Below are 20,836 nucleotides of genomic sequence, written 5' to 3'. Positions count from 1 at the left end.
GATGAGGAAGAGACATCAGTGCCTTTTCCTTTAGTACAATTACAAAAAGTTCATATTTTATCTTGTTGAAATAAAATAGACTTTACATTGGTGCTGATCCAGTTCTGTAGTTCCTTCCAACACAGCCTCAGGACATATAGATGAAACACCAAATACACCACATGCCTCTTCAACAATGTTTGAAATGAAGTGTTCTAAGATATTTCTTCTGTATAAAACAGTGCACCCAGTGACATTAATATTAAGCTACAGTGACAGAAAAGGAGATTAGAAGTGATTTATTCAAAAATAACTTCACCAAAGTACTGACAAAGGAGTTAGCACGTCAGATCATCTCTCACTCTCATTTACAAGTATATCCAGTGTCAAATAGTCCATATGCCAGACCAAGAATTCCAACTGCCCATACAAGCCTTCTGTGAAGCTGATTTTAACAAAAATTTGTTTTCATTGGATATAAGGCTGAAAGCTTGTGATGTGTTCCCTGACAAAGGGCAAGTGCATCACTACTGTTTGAAATATACATGAGAAAAGCACAAATTCTGCTCCAATGTCTTCAATAACACTGTCCTGACTCCTTTTTGCTTGTATGAGCCTGGGTGGGTTGGTAGTGCATTAGCTTAATACCTTGCCACTACCTTAGATAATTTTTTCTTTCACCATTGGAAACAAAAATATCTCTGGCTTTTTTTGTGGACTGCAAGAAACTTTTAAGATCAGATGTGTTTTTATGGAGCACTACATGGGGCTTTTGCAATGTGCAGTGCTTTGCAACACTGTCTGGTTAATACACATTAGAGTGAAAATGAATAAAATTTATGCTAACATACTTGGTATTATTTTTAATCTGTGATAATTTTAGTTTGAGTTAATAAAATAAGACAAGGAAAAATTGTAGTTACTGTAAATCTTCAGGTGTTTTATCTCTACAAAACTCCACAGGAGAGCGTTTCAGAAAATGTCAAGCAAATACTGTTAGAAATCACCCCTAGTTACTATCACTTCAAAGAAAGCCACCACATTTGCACGGGTGTAAATGAGAGCAGAAATTGGCTCTGACTTATCTGTCACCTCCCATTTACCACAACAGAAAGTCTAAAAAGCAGAGAGGACATCAGAGTTTATATGGATACCATATGGTTTTCCCTTCCACCGTTGGAAAGAAAGGAGCAGCTAATGATAAAAATAGTTGATGTTAGATTCAAGTAAAGTTAGAAGGAACATTCTGGAGTATGTTATTCAACCACAATACAGAGCTAGATTTTCATCACAAAGAACTGAAGCACTATCTGTAAAACAGGCAGACTGACATCCCTAGGCTGGGCTTTGACAGTCTGTTGTTACAACTCATTATCATGAGGCATTGGTGCGATGCCAAGACACAAACACTGCAGTGTCAGGATGTCAATCCATGGTTACTGTATGCTTCACATTCATCCAACACAATGCAGTTCCTTCCTTCCACTCGCTTCCTGCCTGCTTGAGAACAAGTGAATTCTCATCTCCCTGTTCGGCTTTAGCATCTTCAAAGCACAGAAAGCAATTGTGGCGTTCCATTCACATGCCTGCCCCACCTGCTTTACGTTTGAGCTGTGTTCAGAAGCAGGAGAATAAAAAGAGCATGACAGAGAGATATCAAAGGGCTGAAATTATAATTTACATTAGAGTTAGGGTAGTACAGTTAGGTTGCTTTTGAACTTGACGATTTTTAAGATCTTTTCCAACCTGAACAATTCTATGATTCTATGACTGTACATCAGAATTTGGGCAGCAACCATGTTCAGATGCCTGCTTTTCTTGCAACAATATCTATCTGTATAATGAAAAGAGTTTATAATCTAAACAGAAAGGCAAGCACAGAAAGGAATGTAATCAAGACAACAAGCAGTCTCAGAAACATCAGACTGATTCCACTGGAGTAGATGAGAAAAGTGAGAAGAAGATTAAAAGGAAGGAAGGACAAATGAGGGGCAAGGCGTGTGAGAGGCAGGCAAGGGAGAAACTTGGGAAGCAACAAGACCACCTCGCCAGCCCACAGTATGTGGGCTTACACTGTCTTTTTGGTTTTAATCTATTTCAAATATCAGTTCAATTTCCTTTGTTCTCCCTATCCCATCAATATTCCACACTTTCTTTTTCCCCTATTTGCTAAATATTTTTGCTACTAATTACAGATTTTCTAATTTCAGCAATTTTATTATTATTATTATTTTCATCATGCTGAATTCACTGAACCATAAAGAACTACTTGTAGGTTCACACACCACACAAGGAGCTGAACACACATCTATGATGCCTAATATTTCAGAATGCTGGCAAAATAATCGTATCCAGATTTTCTAGTAGAATTCAGTGTATTTATGACATGAGTTACATAAATATTATTAGGCAGATCTGAAAAGATGCTTCAGACACAACTACTGTGCATGTTAAAAACTATACATGTGTATATATGACTCCCATTCTTTTTGTGACAGAAGATTAAAACTACTGCACTCAAGGGCTGGCCTCCTATGAAATGTACTGGTTAAGTTTTGGCAGTCACTTACTCTTAGACTTTGAAAACAAAGCTAACCTGGGAAATCTGTATCTCTGTAGGCAACATTCGTGTACAAAACATGAAAGTTGTATCAGACTGTGTGATCTGTGCCAACAATTACACCGCTGAAAAAAAGCACAAAAAGGCAGCAAGAAAATACCCAGTAAAAATGATGACACCAAAGAAAGTCTGCTCCTTTGTCTGGTTGGGTTCTTTGAATCACATTTTGTTGAAACAGAGCCAGAAACGATGAAGTCATTGTTTTGTTTTCTTTTTGAAATTAGCTTCAGGTTCTGTGTTACTCATAGGCAATTTTCAGGCCACTTCTGAGTAAAATCAAGATACCTGAATGAGAAACCTTAGCCAGGAGAGCTAAAGATACATCAGCATTATGAAAATAAAAAATAAATGAGCAGATTAGACAGAAACTATGTAACTCAAAATGAAATATTATAGAAACAGAGCAGACACAATGTAGCCAAGATTTTTTGTTGTTGGGGTTGGTGATCTGGTTAATGAGTGGATGCTGGGACAATAATATGATGAGTATACTGAACAGGTGTAAGCATTATTTGTATATAATAAAGGTTATACTGGAATTAAATGGGAGAAAATCTGCTACAAAATAGTGTTTTTGTCTCACTGTAGGCGAGTCATTCTGGCTTACATGGAAGTGACTTTTTGGCACATAAGAATGCAAAATTTATGGGGAAATGGCCCAAATAACTTGTTCTATGAATAAGGCCCTAAAGGATTATCTTAAACACTTCCATATAGTGTACATCACAGCATTAGAATGTAATAGCATATACAAAAATGGAAATATAAAAAAAGTGGTTTAAGAAAGACTGAAAATCTCACTGAACAGCATACAGTGAATAGTTCATATTGTTTATTTCTCTATATTTTCTGTACGAATTCTGTAAGTTGCTTTTCTTCAAGCAATCCTGCACCCAACATACAATTTACAATGGAAAGATAAGCAGGCTAAACACAAGCCTTAATAATCTCAGCAATTATTTCATTGCTAAGACTCTGAATTAATTTTTTGATTGAAATATCACTAATATTATTCTGGAACTATGCTTGAGTTCAATGAACTTACTACTATTCTATTACAAATCCAGATGAAACCAATTTTCTGGTAAAATGATTCTTGTTCTTTTCATTAGAATGACACACGCATTAAGTTGTGCTTCATTTGTACTCCTCAATATAGATGTTAGTGGTGTAATGTATCATGTAGCAAAATTACATTTGCAGACAACTTTACACAGTGTATATATACTGGATGTCTCCTGTGGTTATCAGTAATACCTAATAATATGGAAAGAAGCAAGTTTAAACTCTTAATTTTCAGACTAAAATTCTTCTCTTAAAGCGAGAAGCATTCATTAGAAATGATGCTTTGGGGAAAATTAATCATTTGAAACAGAACAGGTCTAGCCCTAGGTTGGTATTAGGTGTAAGCTCCCATTTCAAGGTTAAATCAGGTCTGATACTCATTTGAATTCAGTGCGGCCAAATTCAAAGATCAACTTTCCACTGTCCTAACAGTGGAAATCTCATGAAATTTATTTTTCTCATGAGTTCTCCATTATCTGATCTATAATCTAGGAAAAACAGTTCCTGGGAGATTCTGGCTCTATCTGAACTAAAATGGAAACCTGACCTCTCTCAGACATGCCCCAAAAGCAGAACTGTAAATGCAGCTTCCTGTCTGGAAATTAACATTTGAATCATCATAAATTCGAACAGATTCGCATACAAGATGCTAGCCACTTATCGCTTTAAAATAAGTCCTAAAGTTATAAAACAGGTCCCAGTGACTTCAGAAAAAAACCCCATGGAGTTCAGAAAGGATATGGTAATCATCTTAATTTTCTCCATAATGACGCATACAAGTGCCTTCATTCTCACCACAGATTTTTTACTGCATAATCCTTAAAGCAACCAATGTCTGCAACTGCTCAAATGTATCCTAAATACATGCAGGCCTCTACTTATAGCAGAAGTTATGGACAAATTGATCTCATCTTTCTGCTTTTTCTGCACACTACATGGTTTTCTGTTCCTTTCACAGGAGAGCCAAGGGATGTGCTATACTGAATTTGCACTGTTGCAGGGGAAGCTGTAGCGCACAACATCAAGCAGAGATGTATTACTGTATAGAAAGCAAATGATACATCTAGCAAGCTTTTAGACAGTGGCTGTTTACTGCTTACATACTGACTGGCTTATCTATGTTATCACACAGCTTTAAAAGATTATGAGTCTTCCATGCATGGCACTGTTACTTCTGAGGTAAAGGCACTGTGCACTGAAGTGAAGTGCTAGGCCTTTGCTTCTCAAAGGGCAAATGGCAGAGTTTGACTCCAAGATCCGGCTTTTGCATGCACTTGGCCAGAATTATTAATCACTTCCACTAATTTCTGCCAGCGGAAACTCAGGCTGTGGGCTGCTGAGGTGGAAAATCCATCCAACACCAAGGAATGGAGTTAGAACGGTTCGAGGTGCTAGCAAGCGTTGTTCCTGAGGAGTAGGGCAGAAGCCAACTGGCACAGAAGAAGCCTTAGGTGTGGCACACTGAAGAATGTAGATGGCCAGTTCTCCCAGGAGATGCCCTGATTCAACATGCGCACTGAGCCAGCTCCAGGCCTCCCCAGGCACACACGTCATACTTCCCGGCTGCTGCCCCTGGCAGAAATCCTGAGGCTGGCAGCAACATGACCATCACCTGCTCCTGCCTGGGTATAACTGAGCTCAAGGGAACAGCAGGATAACCTTTTTAGGGATGTTTGTGTTACAAGTGTTGTCTTTCTCCCAGAGCCAGAAGCAAATGAACCAAGCACGCTACAGAAAAGCAGGTAAGATGCTTTTGCTTTGCTCGTCTTCCCTCTTCCTTGGAATGGGACTGTAAGGGCACCATATTCTCAGGTAACCCATGCCAGAGGTGTCTGCCGATCATAAACCAATGTGTTATGAATCACTGTTTGTACACGAGGTCTGCTATCGATAGTATCACAAAATCATGCACACCTTGAGTAGTCTACAACATCTGGGGTGAGTGAAGCCAGCTGTTTAAACAGCATAAAGCATCACTGCAAATCAGCAGAGCACAAGTCATGAAAATATGCCATATGTGACTGGTTTTCATAAAATGTGTCTGTAAAAATAAAGTTTGATTGCATCATAGTAACAGCAACTGCTTTTTCAAATCTCCAGCTTCATATTCAGCCACAGAAATGGTCTATGCCAGTGTACCTAAATATATGTATTTTACATAGAGAAACATAAAGGAGGTAATGTAATGTAAGTAGTAATTATGCAGTTTAAGATTTGAAAGGAATACCCTCCTTGCATGCATAATGAGCTCTGTTCTATCATTAGCAATCACAAATGTTCAAGAGCCCAGCTTAATGCATCAGCTCTGACAGCACCTCAGGAAAGGCACTTGCTCCTTTAAGATGTGAGCTGATTTGTTAGTACTTGAAAGAGTGTAATTCTAACAAACAATATAAAGTGTCCTGAGTCACAATTCTGAAAGAAAATATCTATCTGGGAAACCTAAATTTCAGACCTCGTTGAGTCATTCAGGATGAAATCTTAATCACAATCAAAATGCAATCAAAAGAAAATTATCCACTCTTAAGATTTTAAATAAGAAGCAGCACTTCTTAAACTCCAACACATCATCTGAATAAATAAAATAAGCTGTAAAAAAGGATTAAAAGTCATACTCACATTACTACTGCAGGTTTTGTATCGAATATTTCGACCTTCACAGTTCCTGAAAAACAGTAAAAATGGTTACACAGCAGTACAGCAAAACACCATCCTGCACATTTTACAGCTAGTTACTCTCTTGATAATTAGACTTATTACCACCACACCTTAATCTGGATTCAAAGTACAGGGTCTGAATATGAAGAGGATCTGGGGACTCAAGTGGCTGCACTGCAGTCTCTTCAGTAAAGAACATGTAGCTTCCTCTGTGAGCCCAACTTACTACAAATCTTATGAAAAAAACACCTGAAGCCAAATTAGTAGAATTCATAATTTTAAATGAAATTTCAGTTTCTCAGACTGCCCACATTCCTAAGGTACCCAGCAAGTATCAACTGTGAAATCGAGGTGGTCCAGCTTCTTAGCAGCAGTTGTCCTTAGTAGGAGAAATAAAAGTTACATAATAAAGTCACAATTATTTATTGTTCTTTCATATAAATATGGGGGTGTGTAGGTTCCACAGCTACTTAGGAAAGAGTTTGCTAGGCTTTGAGATAACTGACTGGTAGTTCTGCACAGGGGAAGGTATCATAGTTCTATACGCAAACAGCAAACCTGAGTCTGTGAAAGAACTGAAAACATACTCTTCTTGAGACTTGATAGGAAATTATATTTAATGAAATCTCTAAAACCAGGAATGATGTCTTTGAAGAATCCCTTCCCAATGGAAAAAGCCTGTCTTACCCTGACGAGGAATGAAGGAGCAGCTGGTAATTTGCAGCTCCTGGACTACATTTTTCACTGTTGTATGGAAATTTATTGCAATTATTGAAAAGTTTTTTAAATTTGAGAAATCGAAAAATACAGTTTTAAAAGGAAGGAGTAACAGATGCCTGGAGCAAGAGCTCAACCAGCTCAGCTGAAGGTGCAGCTCTCCAAGCTCAAGATATTACATGTCTCAAATTTCCAATTTTTGCAAGAATGATCGTATCACAATACGCAAGTAAAGAAAGTTTATGACACACACAAATGTGAAAACTTTGTTTCACAATCACACGTTTCCTGGACATTACAACAACAGTAAAGCTCAGAAAAAAAAACTTTTAAAATACACATTAGTCAAGGTATGGAAAACACATGTTTTTTCACAGGGGAACACATTAAAAATATTAATAAAACCACAGTGGAATTTATATTGCTACAATTTATTGAGCTCATTTCAGTCACTAACACACTAGCAGAATCTCATGGCTTCTTGCTGGAAATATTACTATTTTCAAAATCTCTGCATTCTGCACTAAAAGAAACAGGCAGCGTTTCATTCAGTCATCTTTAAAACATGCATTTCATACACACTGCAGATCACACCGTAAGCTTTCTTTAAGAGAAACTGACTTCCTGGATGAGATTGCATTTAACTTGAAAAAAATCTCAACAAAATAGAAATGTAATCAGCAGTTTTTGAAAAGCATTTAGAAATAATTCAAATAACGCGAGCAAATATGGATGCCAGCACAGATGCTTCTAAGCTGGTTGGGATCTCGTTTTGCCTCTTGCATTACTCATGCTTTTGGGATTGCAGTAACAAGTCCTATGCTAGTTCAGTATTACTACAGAGGTAAATGCTGTTCTCTTCAAGGGCCACTGAGGATTTCCCATAAATGCACAGAACCTCTGCATGGCAAAGAACCAGCATAGAAAAAGATGTCCTTACAGAAAGTAGCATTTGAAGCATCCATACATGGGTAAGTCAGTTGGTTTCTTTTGCTGCAGGGAAGAGATGGAAGATGCTACACTTGAACATTACTTCAGATCCAGTTTCTATGCAGACAATCCAGAATTTGCTTTATGTTGCGCTGGTAGAAGTATCTCCTAGTACTTGACCATATTAAATAAATCACTCTTGCTATTTCACTAGCGTATTTATTAATATATTTAAGACCTGTCAAAGTTGAGGGCTAAAATACTCATCTAATACAGAAATACATTAAAATAAAATTTATAGAATCATAGAATCATTAAGGTTGGGAAAAGCCCACTAAGATCCCCAATCACCTCCCTGGGCAGCCTGTTTCAGCACATCTCCCCTCTATCTAAGAAGAAATTTTTCTTAATATCCAAACATAACTTAATCTGTATAAAGCATTACATCCTAGAAAGAGAAGCAACAGTGCTTCTCTATGAACACAGAAGGCAGGGAATTATGACACAGCTGCAAAAGAATAAATACACACAAGCACGCGGCTAACCTGCCATTTAAACATCTCCTCAGTGAGTAGGAGGCTCCCCCACCACAGGTCCGCGAGCAATCGCTCCAGGCTCCCCAGGCATCCCAGGAGCCATCCTTATCTTCATCAGAACGGGTGATTCTGGAGGTCTAAACAAGATGAAAGTTGGAAGAGAGAAAGAAACTTTAATTGACTTCCTACACATTTTAATGTTTGACATTAATAGCAGAGTACATTACTTTGCTGTTTATTGACAATGTCTCAATTTACTATTTTAATATACAATAATTACATGGGAAAGGAAGCAGTGTTTGAAAAGAACAGTATATTTGATTAATTTCCTTCTGCCCAAACATTGTTGCCTCCAAATATTTGGTCATTCCCAACACAGAGATGTCCAGCACAAATTTTTCACAAAGTGTAGCCCGAGAATTGCAGGTACAGAAGCAAACCAAGAATGCAACTTCATGGCAGAATGCCTTACTAACTTGAAAGAGATCAGAAAAAAAGAAACACAGAATCACAGAATTGTAGGGGTTGGAAGGGACCTCTAGAGATCATAGAGTCCAACCCCCCTTGCCAAAGCAGGCTCCTTTAGCTTTGTAGGCTAAAGTAATTAATCAGTGATTTCAGCTTCTCACATCAGCTTCAAAAAGACATTAATTCCAGACACTACTAATATAAGAATAATTTCAGACCAAAAGGAAAATAATCAGCTAAAACCCCTTAAAAACATCATTTTTCACTCACACTGTATCTAGTTGAAGAAACCTGACATTTCCCAGAGAAAACTCTCAAAACATTTTAGAAAAATCAAGTTTTTTAACATAATAATTCAATACTGAAAAGCAGTGTGATTCAATAATGTCCTGGTTTAGGAGAGTACTGCTTTTTATTTTATGAAGTTCCTTCATGAAGAAAGCACAGGAAAATCTGGTTCTGACTTTACCCAAGCATTTATTTCTGATTCCCCTACAATTGTTCAGCAAGCGTTCTATTTAAGTGCTATTTCTATTCTTCTGTTCACACAGCTCCTAAAAGCTCTCAGAAAAAAAAATGTGTAGATTTTTTCTAATAGTGTCAAAAACAATTCATTGAGAGCTGTCAGATATGCATGATTGGTATGTTACACAGAAATTAAGATTATAACCCTATACCCATCAGACAGACATATAACTCCAATCCTTCTGATCATCATGGCAAAAAGATTTGCACATCAGCTACTCCAAACAGAATAACGTGATTGATATTAATGTCATTAGGAATGAGAGCTGTATTGTGGATAGAGATAATGCAGTGACAGCAATTTATGCCTAGCTCCAGAATACTGAGCAATGTTTACCAGGCACCAGTATAACAGCAAATGAGACCATAAAGGGTTCAGCCAAGCTTTACTGAAACAACTTTTTCTACAGCCAACGGCTCATTCCCATCGACTTCAGTGGGCGTCCAATCAAACCTCAGCAAGAGAAACAAAAGCATTACATCCACATTTCTGTCTTATTTTTGACTGCATAGGAGGGCAAAGCTTAATCTGAAGTCTTGCAGAATCTTCACTCCCTCTCCCCAAAACACAAATGCACAGATACACCAGCCAGAGGGCTGTCAGTCAGCAAAGAACACTAAAAAGAGAAACAAAAACACTACTAAATAAATTACATCTAAGTAAACATGCAAGTCTTCATAGATGCCAAACAAAAATAAATGAAAATCTTTTCACTCTTTTAAACATGTGTGACTAAATCCAAAGAAATGCGAGACATTTGTATACATCCCAACACTAAACCAGATGAACATATTTTAGTAATCCACAGTTTTTTCAAAGAAAACTTAAGTAAGCTCATGAGACGAGACTCAGTCCTATTTTCTTCCAGAACGCCTCGCAAAACTAATCTGAAAGGAAGTAAGGGATGTATAATTTGAATCTTATGGTGCAAGAGAAAAATAATACATAACTCTCCTTTAAATTGCAAGAGCACCAGTAAAGTCAGCTCATCTTCAACCATGAAGAAAGTTGACTCACTCAGACAAAAGTCTAACTACTCAAAGTGAAAACAGCAAACAGTAAAAACAAAGCTGTTTTCAGAACAGCACCATACAAGGAGCATGATTCAATGCCATGCTGCAGAGACAAAGGGATTTCCTTCTAAATATAATAATCATGTGCCACAGGACTTGAGCAAACTGATCTGTTTGTGGGTCAGCTGTCACCCAGGCTGCATTCGCTCTGCAGTAAGAAGCGTGGTACTAAACAAGCATCTTTTCAGAAACCCAAATGGCACGAAGTTAAATTTAGCTACACTTAAACATAACCAAGTACGACTCGAACAAATCTAGAAGACATTAGTAATGGTGTAACTGCACTACTCCATGTAACTAAACCATTAGTAGAAAAAAAACCAACAATTTGCAATTTTTTCCATCCTTTCCTCAAAACACTAAAGCTTGTCAAAGAATTTTTGTTAGATAACCTATGAACATTTTCACGGCAAACTTCAGACTCTGGTCTAAACACTCCTTTAACTTTCTTGTTCCACTAAGTTCACAAATTTTTTACAAACTCTTACTTTGCTTTAAAAGTTTACTTAGGCCAATCTACTTCCAGAAATGATAGAGCCCTGCTTTGCAGATATCCCTGAGGAATTTCTGCACTGGTGTTGGGCTGACTTTACATCAGAAGCCAACTCTGAAATGTCTGACACTGAAAATGGAACCAACTGCCTTCAACCTTGAGCAAAAAAGAGCTCAGCACTTCCCAACAAATCACTCAGCACATGAAAATAAGTCAAGATGAACAAGTCACTTCTTTAATTTTGCAATCATAAATTTTAAAGTTTGTCCTCTGTAATCCCAAGAAAAATGACTGAGTTTTAGTACGTTAAGAACTGATTAAACTTGCGCTATTAAAATAACAATACACGTCATTCTCTTTTAGAATAGCAAGTTTCTTTGGACAAAGCAGTGACAATGCCTAAAATAATTCCAACTTCATCACTGTATTAAAGCTAGCCGCGATATTAACAGACAGAATGTCATCTAGAGCCCTAAACAATGTCCAGTTGTTCACTTACCAAACTGCTTTGATAAAAGCCATTGTTCTCAACTGTATCTAATTAAAAAGCTGTAAATACTAGGATGATCAAAGCAGAAGTTTATGCCAACAAAGCCCTCTTCAGAATCATTGACTAATTCAGTGCCCACAGTGTTGATTTAAACTCCAGCTAGTTCAAACTACTTGTCCCATGGGAAAGAGTTAAAAGCAGCTTGCACGCCTTAGTAATTTACTAGCAAAATAATACTGATTTACTAGCAGTCTGGTTTCATAAACCCTGCATATTACATTTGTCTACACCATGGTACCAAGCTGAAGTAAAATAAAGAAAAGATCACCACCATCATGATTTAAACCAACAAAACCTTGGAAACTCATTTAGGAATTAAATCAAGAGCTAATTGCAATTGGGCACAAAAGGGTTTTGTTGTACTTTAGGACTGCATTCATGTCTTGCTTCTTAACTCCAATTTTTCATGTTGTTTTAATTCTAACATGCCTCAATAATGATCCTTTGCTACGTGTTTTTAGTTTAGAAGCTTAGTTTTCTAACAGATGTAGTTCTACATGTCCATTACGCTTATTGTTTACATGCTTCACTGTGAAAGCATGCACATACCTACACACGCATGTACACATATGCACCTGTGACATAACATGATCAAATGAAGCCGCCAGTGCTTTAGTGAATCTGGACAAAACAGCTTTTAAAAGCCATAAACATAGCTTTAGGGAAAACCTGAATGATTTGTTGCTCTTTAAGCAGAACGAGATGGCAAAAGGCACCACACTTCTACTTGATCCAGCCACACTAGCTGGAGTTGTATCCATTCCAAAAGCATCAAACGTAGGGTTACCATACAAGCATATAAGGCAAATGTATTCAGAACTCATACAACGTTCTCCGTATAAATGATTCCAGCATTTATGATAGTTTCAAAATATTCCATCTCAAACTACATATCCAATATTTAATTAATTCTCACAGTAATAAAAGGCTAAGTTGTGACACTGCACGAAGGTCTTGAATTGCTTGAATTAGGGGATGGGGGATAATAAACTACAAGTTTTGAAGCATTTCATGACATAGGCTGAGTCTCAAAGACTAGGATGACAGTATGCCAAGGTTTCCTCAAGGCTTGAAGCCCAGCAACGTGCAATCTGAGCTTCTGCTGACAACCCTTAACTGACAGAGACAGCCTTGTTCATGGAGAGTTCTTAGTGAAAGTGTGGCACTGCAAGATTTGGAGGGGGGAAATGTTAGTGCCAGGTTCCCTTCTTCTGTCCAGGGCTCTGTTTTGCTTCTGTCACATATGGGCATATACAGTAACAACACGTTCTGCAAATTGTGAGTGTTAGTATTCAGGCTGTACTTGCCTTGCACTGCACTGCTCAAAGGAGCTGAGTGTAGCAAAAGTGGGCACTGAGGTAAAATAAATGAAATCCAGATGTCTGGAGGGCTGATCATTAATCTAAAACAAGGGGGTTTTTACTGTCACTCGTAACACCCAGTAAATAACAACAGCTACATTGACACACGTTACAAAAATCAAACACAGTGCTGTTAAATGGAGAAAAATGACTATTTGGCCAAACTTTTGTTTGGCTGTTATGAAGGATGACATAATTGTCTTGAATTTGGTCATGCAGACTTCAAAGGAGATGTGGTGCCAGAGAATGAAGGTCAGCTTATGTAGTTTTATTATTATTCAGACATCCATTACATAAGGCTTGGATATGTAAATGTTTAGCATTCAGTGTAACAAAGATTCAGCTTCTCAACAGAAATGCTATAATACCTTAAATGTTTGTTTTCCAGAGCTTTTACATACATTTCTACTTTAAAGGCAGACACAAGTATGCAGCGTTATAATAATTCCCATGTATAAAACAACATGCAAAGAAAATTGCACGCACACCCAACGTTCAGATCCCTCTGCCAGGTACATATACATTGAAACTCCAGCAATCCCAAGCCCTACCCTGCAATGTGCCCCAAGCACTCCATCAGCACAGGCAGCCCATCTCTGACAGGTTGTACAACCATTTAGCAAAATCTCTTGGCAGCATCTTCCAATGCAGGCCATGTCCAGTGCCAGATACTCAAAATGCTCTATACAAACAGATTACATTGATAAAGGATGAGAGGGAATGGCTTGGAGTTTTATGTTCAGGTTGGTTATTAGGAAAAAATTCTCTAAAACAGAGGCTGGGCACTGGCACAGGCTGTCCAGGGAAGTGCTCAAGTCTTTGTACCTGGAGAAAGGTACAGAGAAGAAACGTTCAAGAAATGAAGAAACATGGAGATGTGGCATTGAGGGAAGTGGTTAGTGGGCAGTATTGGTGGATGGCTGGACTAGATTATTGTAGAAGTCTTTTCCAACCTTAATGACTCCACAATATGGCTCACAAAATAAGACTCAGTCATAACCATGGTTAGGCATGTTTACCAAAGTACCTGCTGCTATGCCAATGTCACTGCTGCTCACTAGGTGAGCTTCAGAAGAGAAGCCCTGTAAGGAATTACATTGGCACAGCCATATCCTATGGCTATTTAATAACACACAAAACTAAATTCTTCAGAAAAAAAATTCATTCCCATGAAAGAACCTACTGAAAAGTATAAACACCACTTCAAGTCCCACTGAAGGACTAAATTAAGCAATACCCAAAGCTCTGGCCCTTTTCCCTGGAGTGGATTTCATCCTTGATGGTATTTTGAACAGAGATGAAGCATTTCCTTTTTATTGCTTCTTCCCACTCTCACAACCCATAAATATCTAACTATCCTGACTTCCAGAATCTTCCAAAGCACAAGTATATGTTGCTGTTCACTAATCTTTGCACACAGATGCACTACACTATGCCATTGGCCTCCCCTTATACCTACATGCCTCCAAACAGAGGCAGCTCAAGGAATTACTGCAGAGAAAATCTCCTGCCTGAGTAGCTGTGATGTGTTTCCCAGATTCCTCTTTCCAGACACTACGCTTAATGGAAAAGGTATCAGATTGCCCTGTTGACTATCCACAAGCAAAATGCATAACCAAGAGAACAAGTACTTACCTGAAGGTAACCACTGCATGCACCATTCAGCCTCAGAACTGTATCCTTCACTTTTAACTTTGGTTGTTTTGTCTATAGCTTGGTGACAAACATTAGGAGAAATCTCTTTCCCTGCTAAGGTCACATACAAAAATGATTTACACCTCCATTTCATATAATCTAAGTAAGGTGTAGAACATGGATTATAGATTTAGGAAAAAAACAGAAATAAATCAGTTGCACCAGCAACTAAATAGAACAGTCAAAACTTATTTCCAGGCAAATAAGAATTGTTATTGAAATCTCACATAGCTCCATTAAGGCTGACTTCAAGACATTTCCTGATATATTTCTACTATTGCTGAGTGCATTACGTATTACCCAATAGTACACTGTACATCTTACTGAGTTTAATAAAACTTTAACTTATATATATACCAAATTAAATTATACCTTATTCTTTATGTTAAGAAATGACATACCTGGAATTATAAAATCCTGGACAAAAAAATGTCAGCGGGGAAAAAAATAAAAATAAAAATCTGCATATCATTTTAAACTGATAAAAAACACATGAGAAAAACTGCAACTATTCTAAGCAGATGTTTAGAAGTAATTAGTCTGAATATTATTAACAATATCTCAGTCACATTTAATGGTGTTTCTGTTCTAAGAACCAGTTGCAAAATAGAATTTGTATCCAGTAACAAACAGAGCTTTAGAGAAACAAAAGCTGGTAAAGCTCAGTGACAGACCAGGAGAATCACCAGCAACAAATGAGCCAAAAAGGTAAATAATGGATTTATTCAGCTAAGTGAAGGGATACATCTGGGGTCTGAGATGTAGTTAAAAACTCAGTTGAATTCTGCAACGTATCTTCATTCTACAGCAGTTTTGAATAAATTCAAATTCAGGTTTTGGAAAATAAAACATGCAGAAGAGTCACACACACAGAAGAAATATTTACAGCATAATTCATTTTGATACCGAACTGCAGGCAGATCTCAGCATGTTTTTCAATATTATACTGCATCCAGATTTTCCATTGTCAGTGTATTGCAAAATTTCATATTGACAACACAAGCCTGCACTGCAGGAGTTGTCAGGACAAAGTTGGAGGTTTTGGCAGGTGGAGCAGGGATACTTGAGGCTTTTGGCATCCAGGAAGGGATGAAATGTTGCTTGGCTGTTTGGCACCTATGAGCTAGTTGAGGCTTTTGGCACCAGAAAGAGTCTGTATCACCTCCTTCCTTCTTTGTGAGCACTAACAGAGGGAACTTGGAATTTGTGGGCATGCAGAAGGAATCACGGTTCCCACCCCAGCAACTCTGGGCAGGAAGCAGTTGCATTACTATACCCAGCTCCTGCAGCTATTTCTGCATCTAACCACACCAGCTAAGTTCAGTACCTACATGTTCCTGATATAAAAGACCAGCAGCAGAGCACCTAAAATATTTCTTTCAGATATACCTCAGAAATTACTACTTCAACAGGTAAGTGTCTAGCAAAAGAGAGAACTGTTCTAAAACACTGATAAGCAAGTCACAGAATCATTAAGGTTGGAGAAGACCTCTAAGATCATCTAGTCCAACCATAAACCTACCACCAATACTGCCCACTACACCACGTCCCTCAGTGCCACATTTCTTGAACCCCTCCAGGGACAGACAACTCCACCCCCTCCCCGGGCAGCCTGTTCTAGAATCAGAGAAGAATTTTTTCCTAATATCCAACCTGACAAAAATACACGGCATTAGCAACACACCTCACAAACCAGAGTCAGCTGCCCTGGGGGCCTGGCTTTCCATATTCATAAATACTAGAGCACAGAGGAGATCTTAGGTCCTGAGTACAGGGATGTAGGCTAACAACAGTTTTAGTGATTTCCATTTCAACTCTGAGACAAGAAGTCCATGCTTCTGTAGTGCAGGACAGCTGATCAGGATCAAGTGTATAAAAACCTTCCCTTGAGTTTCCAGTATTTCACTGTCTTCAAGATTTAAAAGTGTAAGTGAATACATAACTGGAAATACACAAATCTGAACTCTCAAAATATACCCATTCCTCTGAATGCTGCAGATTAAGAACAATCTGCAAGATAATGTGCGTTATGGGAGTAGTACAGCTGAAAATTACATCTTGGTGTCCAAAGTCTGATTTCAATGCCTCTTACTGAGCTTTCTCACCTCCTATTTTGTACATATAAACACACTGTCCTTTCTGGTATGTTTGTCTGCAATAAGTACGAAGTATGAAGCGAAGACATAATCTTTAGGGCATTTTGATATGTTAGTTTTCTCTGAACCTGCTTATAAATCTGCATTAACAACATTCCATATATTTCCTAGAGTCCCTAAAGCAAGAAGAATTCATGCAAGCTTTGCTGAATGCTTATTCTAAAGTTGCACCTGGATACTCTGGGTTTTTCCACCTTCACACTGTATACCACATGTTCCTCATCCAGCATAAATAGTGTGATGGTTCAGCCAGAGTCCAGTATGCAGAATTCCTCAGATGCATAATAGAAAGAGATTCCAATTTCTGGGAAATATATCTGGCATTATTTTTTTTCAAGTTACCTTATTAAATATATTTGCAAACATCCAAATAAAGGTGCTATTAAATACTTTACCATGCTTCTTTTTTTTTTTTTTTTTTTACTAATTCATCTCAAAAGATAAACTTTCATCACTTTTGCACATGCAGGGGAAAAGATCAATGATAAAAGGATGAACATTATGTTTGTGAAAGTGAATGAAAGTGAAGGGCTTCCATCAGCTTTCAAAGGACTCTTGGGCACATTCCTGCCACTATCAAATATTCAAACACACAAAGTCTTTCCTGTTCTAGGCTTCTTTTTCATTCTTATTTTTCTCAATTATGATGCCATGTGAAACAGCAATCACACTTCAATGATCACACACTTCTGGATGCTTTAAAATTGTACTTGTTTTCCCTATGGTCAGGTATCTCATCTAGAAAGACCCGTCTCTTGATAAAACACCTGTGCCAGCTAAGTGCCTCCTCATTTGCTTTTTGATCTGTTCAGTTCACAGAGGCCCATTTTAGTTAGGGATTCATTCCAACATAAGAAGAGCAATGGCAGGAACACAAAATCAATGAGGTAGCAAATCTACTAATTTCAACAAGGAAATAAAGGACAAGTAGAGCACAGTGATATTTCTCCTTAATTTACAGCCTTCAGGTAAGCTGTAAGAGCATGGAGGACAAACTATGACATAAAGCCAGGCGCTGTTACCACAATCATCATATTTCACTCTTGCTGATTTGTGGTGGTCCTGGTGGTATTTGCCCAAATTAACACTGTGAACCCTGCAGTATGAGACTGGCTTTCAGGACACTTACACACTGAGTATACCCAGATCCTAAACCAAACAGAGCAAAACACCAGTGTCTACTTGTTCGCCCAGCCAGGTCAATTCCTGTATTATGCTGTTTGTTAAGGATTGATATGCCAAGGCGCTTTTGTATGACACTTCTAGAAACAATACAAAAAAGTAAACATAGAGGATGGGCATAGAGAATTACACATTGCCTCCTATTTACCTTGCAGTTTCTAATAGCATCTACAAGCTTTATGCCACCACAGTGATTGGTTACATACATAATCTAAAGCAACAAACAAAAAGCAATCACTTCAAAATACACAAGCCATCAACACTTCATGTTTTCTCAGGTTTACACGAAATTAAGTTAAATTTTTATTTGTAATTGGTTACAGTAATCTTACTTGTCTTTTCTTTTTATAAGGTAACAACTTGTTTAGAGGATATACAATAGAAAACACTGAAACCAATACCTTTTCTCAGAAGAAAATTACCACACCTCTAACTTTGAAAAGAGCCTCAGTATATATCATATAGTTCAAAAATTTGTTTAAAATAATTTTCCTGACTTTAGACACTGTCTGCCAAGTTCCAGCTAGAAGCAAAATTTTATGGCCAACAGCCAAGCCTATGAATAAAAGGAGTTTATAGGGGAAATACTGACAGAAGAATAAACTGTAGCAAAAGCAGCCAATGTAGAAAAGTCTTCCTTGTGCATTTTGTCTATCCATAATCTGCAGTATTCATAAACCTGGATTATTGGGATATTGCACTCCGACATGGCTCAATTTCATGCCAAAATTATCAGTAGTGCCAGACTGTTTGATGATTTAGTTATAGGTATTTTTACCATATTGCACAGATGAGACCTCCAAACTTCTCATTTGTGAGCTATAGATTCAACTCATGTCTCCTGACTCACTCTGCTATTTAATACTATATGTAGCACATTTAATGGTATTATTTCTATAAAAGTAATGCAAAGCAGATTACGGAACATAAGCAGATACACCTGGCAACAGAACAAATCTGTCAAAAGGAAAAAATATTAAAGCCATATTGCTAGCTGATAGAAATTAAGAATCCTCATTTTTCTTTCCATAAATGTAGAGCAATTAAGATTTAGTTATGAATTTTAGCGATTATTTTATTTTGACAAATTTCTCACTCTTGATTTTTGAAGTAGATATTGCTGTGTAGAGTGATTTTAAAGTAATGTATTTAAGGAGAAGACTTATTAGGTCCATAACTGAAAAGCAGCCTGAAGTTAATTTTGCCCAAAGTAACTCTAAAACTTGTCAGCCTGATCATGGTGCCTCTTTACAGTGGCATAAATCAAATTTAACAAGATGAATTTTCTTTTTAGGAAAAAAAAAAACCAAAAAAAACACAAAACAGTTCTTAGCCCATTTAGCCCATTTAACCGTGAGCTGGTCTTTAGGCGATACTAAGCAAAGACATAACTGATCCAAAATCAAAATGTAATTTGAAGGTTTCTTTTTATTACTCATGCTTAACTTGGGGACAAATTTAAGATTTAATTTTGCTCAGTTTCACTGGCTGATTTCCTACACTCAACCAGTTTTGTTCATTGTTGAGAAAATCCTGCTTTTCCCAAGCACAGCCTGACTTGGAGTTGTTCTGAGCCTTCCACTGTGCAAACGAAACACATCCATAAGCTGCTTCTGCCTGGGTTGATGTTCCTGATATTGTCAAACTTCTAACTTTTGTTTAGATCATTGACTGTTCACAGTCAAATGGATGTATTGGTTCTATAATCTCATGGCTGTTCCAGTTGTGTTCACTCACAATATACAGCAAAACCTACTTGAGTTCCTCAGAAAGGCCTTGTTTGTTTGTTTTTTTAAGATAATTGAAAGACTTTAAGATGTCCTGCCTCCATTTCCCCTTGCAGAAGATCTTAAAACATAGAAGTTACAAGTCAAAACATCTTTTGAGGGTAGATTTTGGGTATCACCTTTGGATAGGTTACAAGGGACAGTATTTCTCGGAAACATTCAAAATTAAGCTCCATCTAGAGAGAACAGTTTTCCAGAAACATATTTTGTAACATTTTTTAATATTCTCTTGTCGTTCCTCTCCACTTTGAGGCAAATAAAACCATTTACCGAAACTCATTTGATGTCCATTGAATAGTTTCTGATTTATTGATTCTCTGTCTTCTAGTCTGGAGAGCAAAAGCAAACAAACAAGCTTGTCAGGGGTAAAGCTATAATGGCAGCTCCAGTCTAGGGTTTAATTACATTTTGGGAGTAAATATATACATTCTCCATTTGGAAAAACATTAACGCAGTTTCCTTTCTTTTCTGAATTCCCAGATTTTAATTCTGTGATGACAGAATTATCCAATCAGTACAATCTATGGTAGAGAAAGACAGCTTTGTATATTTCAAGTTTGACTGACTCCATTCCAAATCTCTACTACTGTATATGTTTAAGAACAGTATCTTTAGCACTCAGCAGAAGCTAACAGCCTTGGATATGGAATATTAGCATGACTCTTTCCATATCTGTTCTGTGCCAGTGTTTCCTATTATCAGTCCAATATTTTATGGTTATTGTATTAGCTTCCCAGCACAACTTTCTCAAGTTCTGTAGCTTGAAACCTCCATTAACAGATGGTAAATACAATAGTTGTTTTTCACTTTTAGATCTTGTGAAAGCCTATAAAAATGAGTGGTCAGTTTGTCCAATTCTCTGAAGAAATTTTCCAAGATTTGAATGGGCAGCATATAAAGCCACTAAAAATACTCCTGGCAGCTCATTCATTTGGATTGTGTTCTTTCTGCCAAGCCAACTAATGAATAGCTTATTCCAAGATAGGACTTCCGCGTGAATTTTTTGTAGTAAAGGTAAGAGTATCTATTTATGTAATTCC

General features: G+C 37.4%; 1 protein-coding gene across 5 annotated transcripts in view; it reads right to left on the bottom strand.

The window, feature by feature from the left end:
• Positions 1–20,836, bottom strand: part of ADAMTSL3 (ADAMTS like 3) — a 172,682-nt gene that overhangs the window by 86,522 nt on the left and 65,324 nt on the right. For all 5 annotated transcript variants that reach the window (XR_001557485.2, XM_015873010.2, XM_015873009.2 and 2 more), the window contains exons 4-5: positions 8,515–8,642; positions 6,284–6,329 (exon numbers count right to left, since the gene is read on the bottom strand). Coding sequence is in view for 4 of the 5 variants with exons in the window: in XM_015873010.2 (XP_015728496.1) it covers positions 6,284–6,329; positions 8,515–8,642 (174 nt within the window). In the remaining variant the exon portion in view is untranslated. The remainder of the gene's footprint in view (positions 1–6,283; positions 6,330–8,514; positions 8,643–20,836) is intronic.

The sequence above is a fragment of the Coturnix japonica genome, chromosome 10 (assembly GCF_001577835.2).
Source record: "Coturnix japonica isolate 7356 chromosome 10, Coturnix japonica 2.1, whole genome shotgun sequence".
Lineage (NCBI taxonomy): Eukaryota > Metazoa > Chordata > Aves > Galliformes > Phasianidae > Coturnix > Coturnix japonica.
This window is presented reverse-complemented; position numbering and strand designations above follow the sequence as displayed.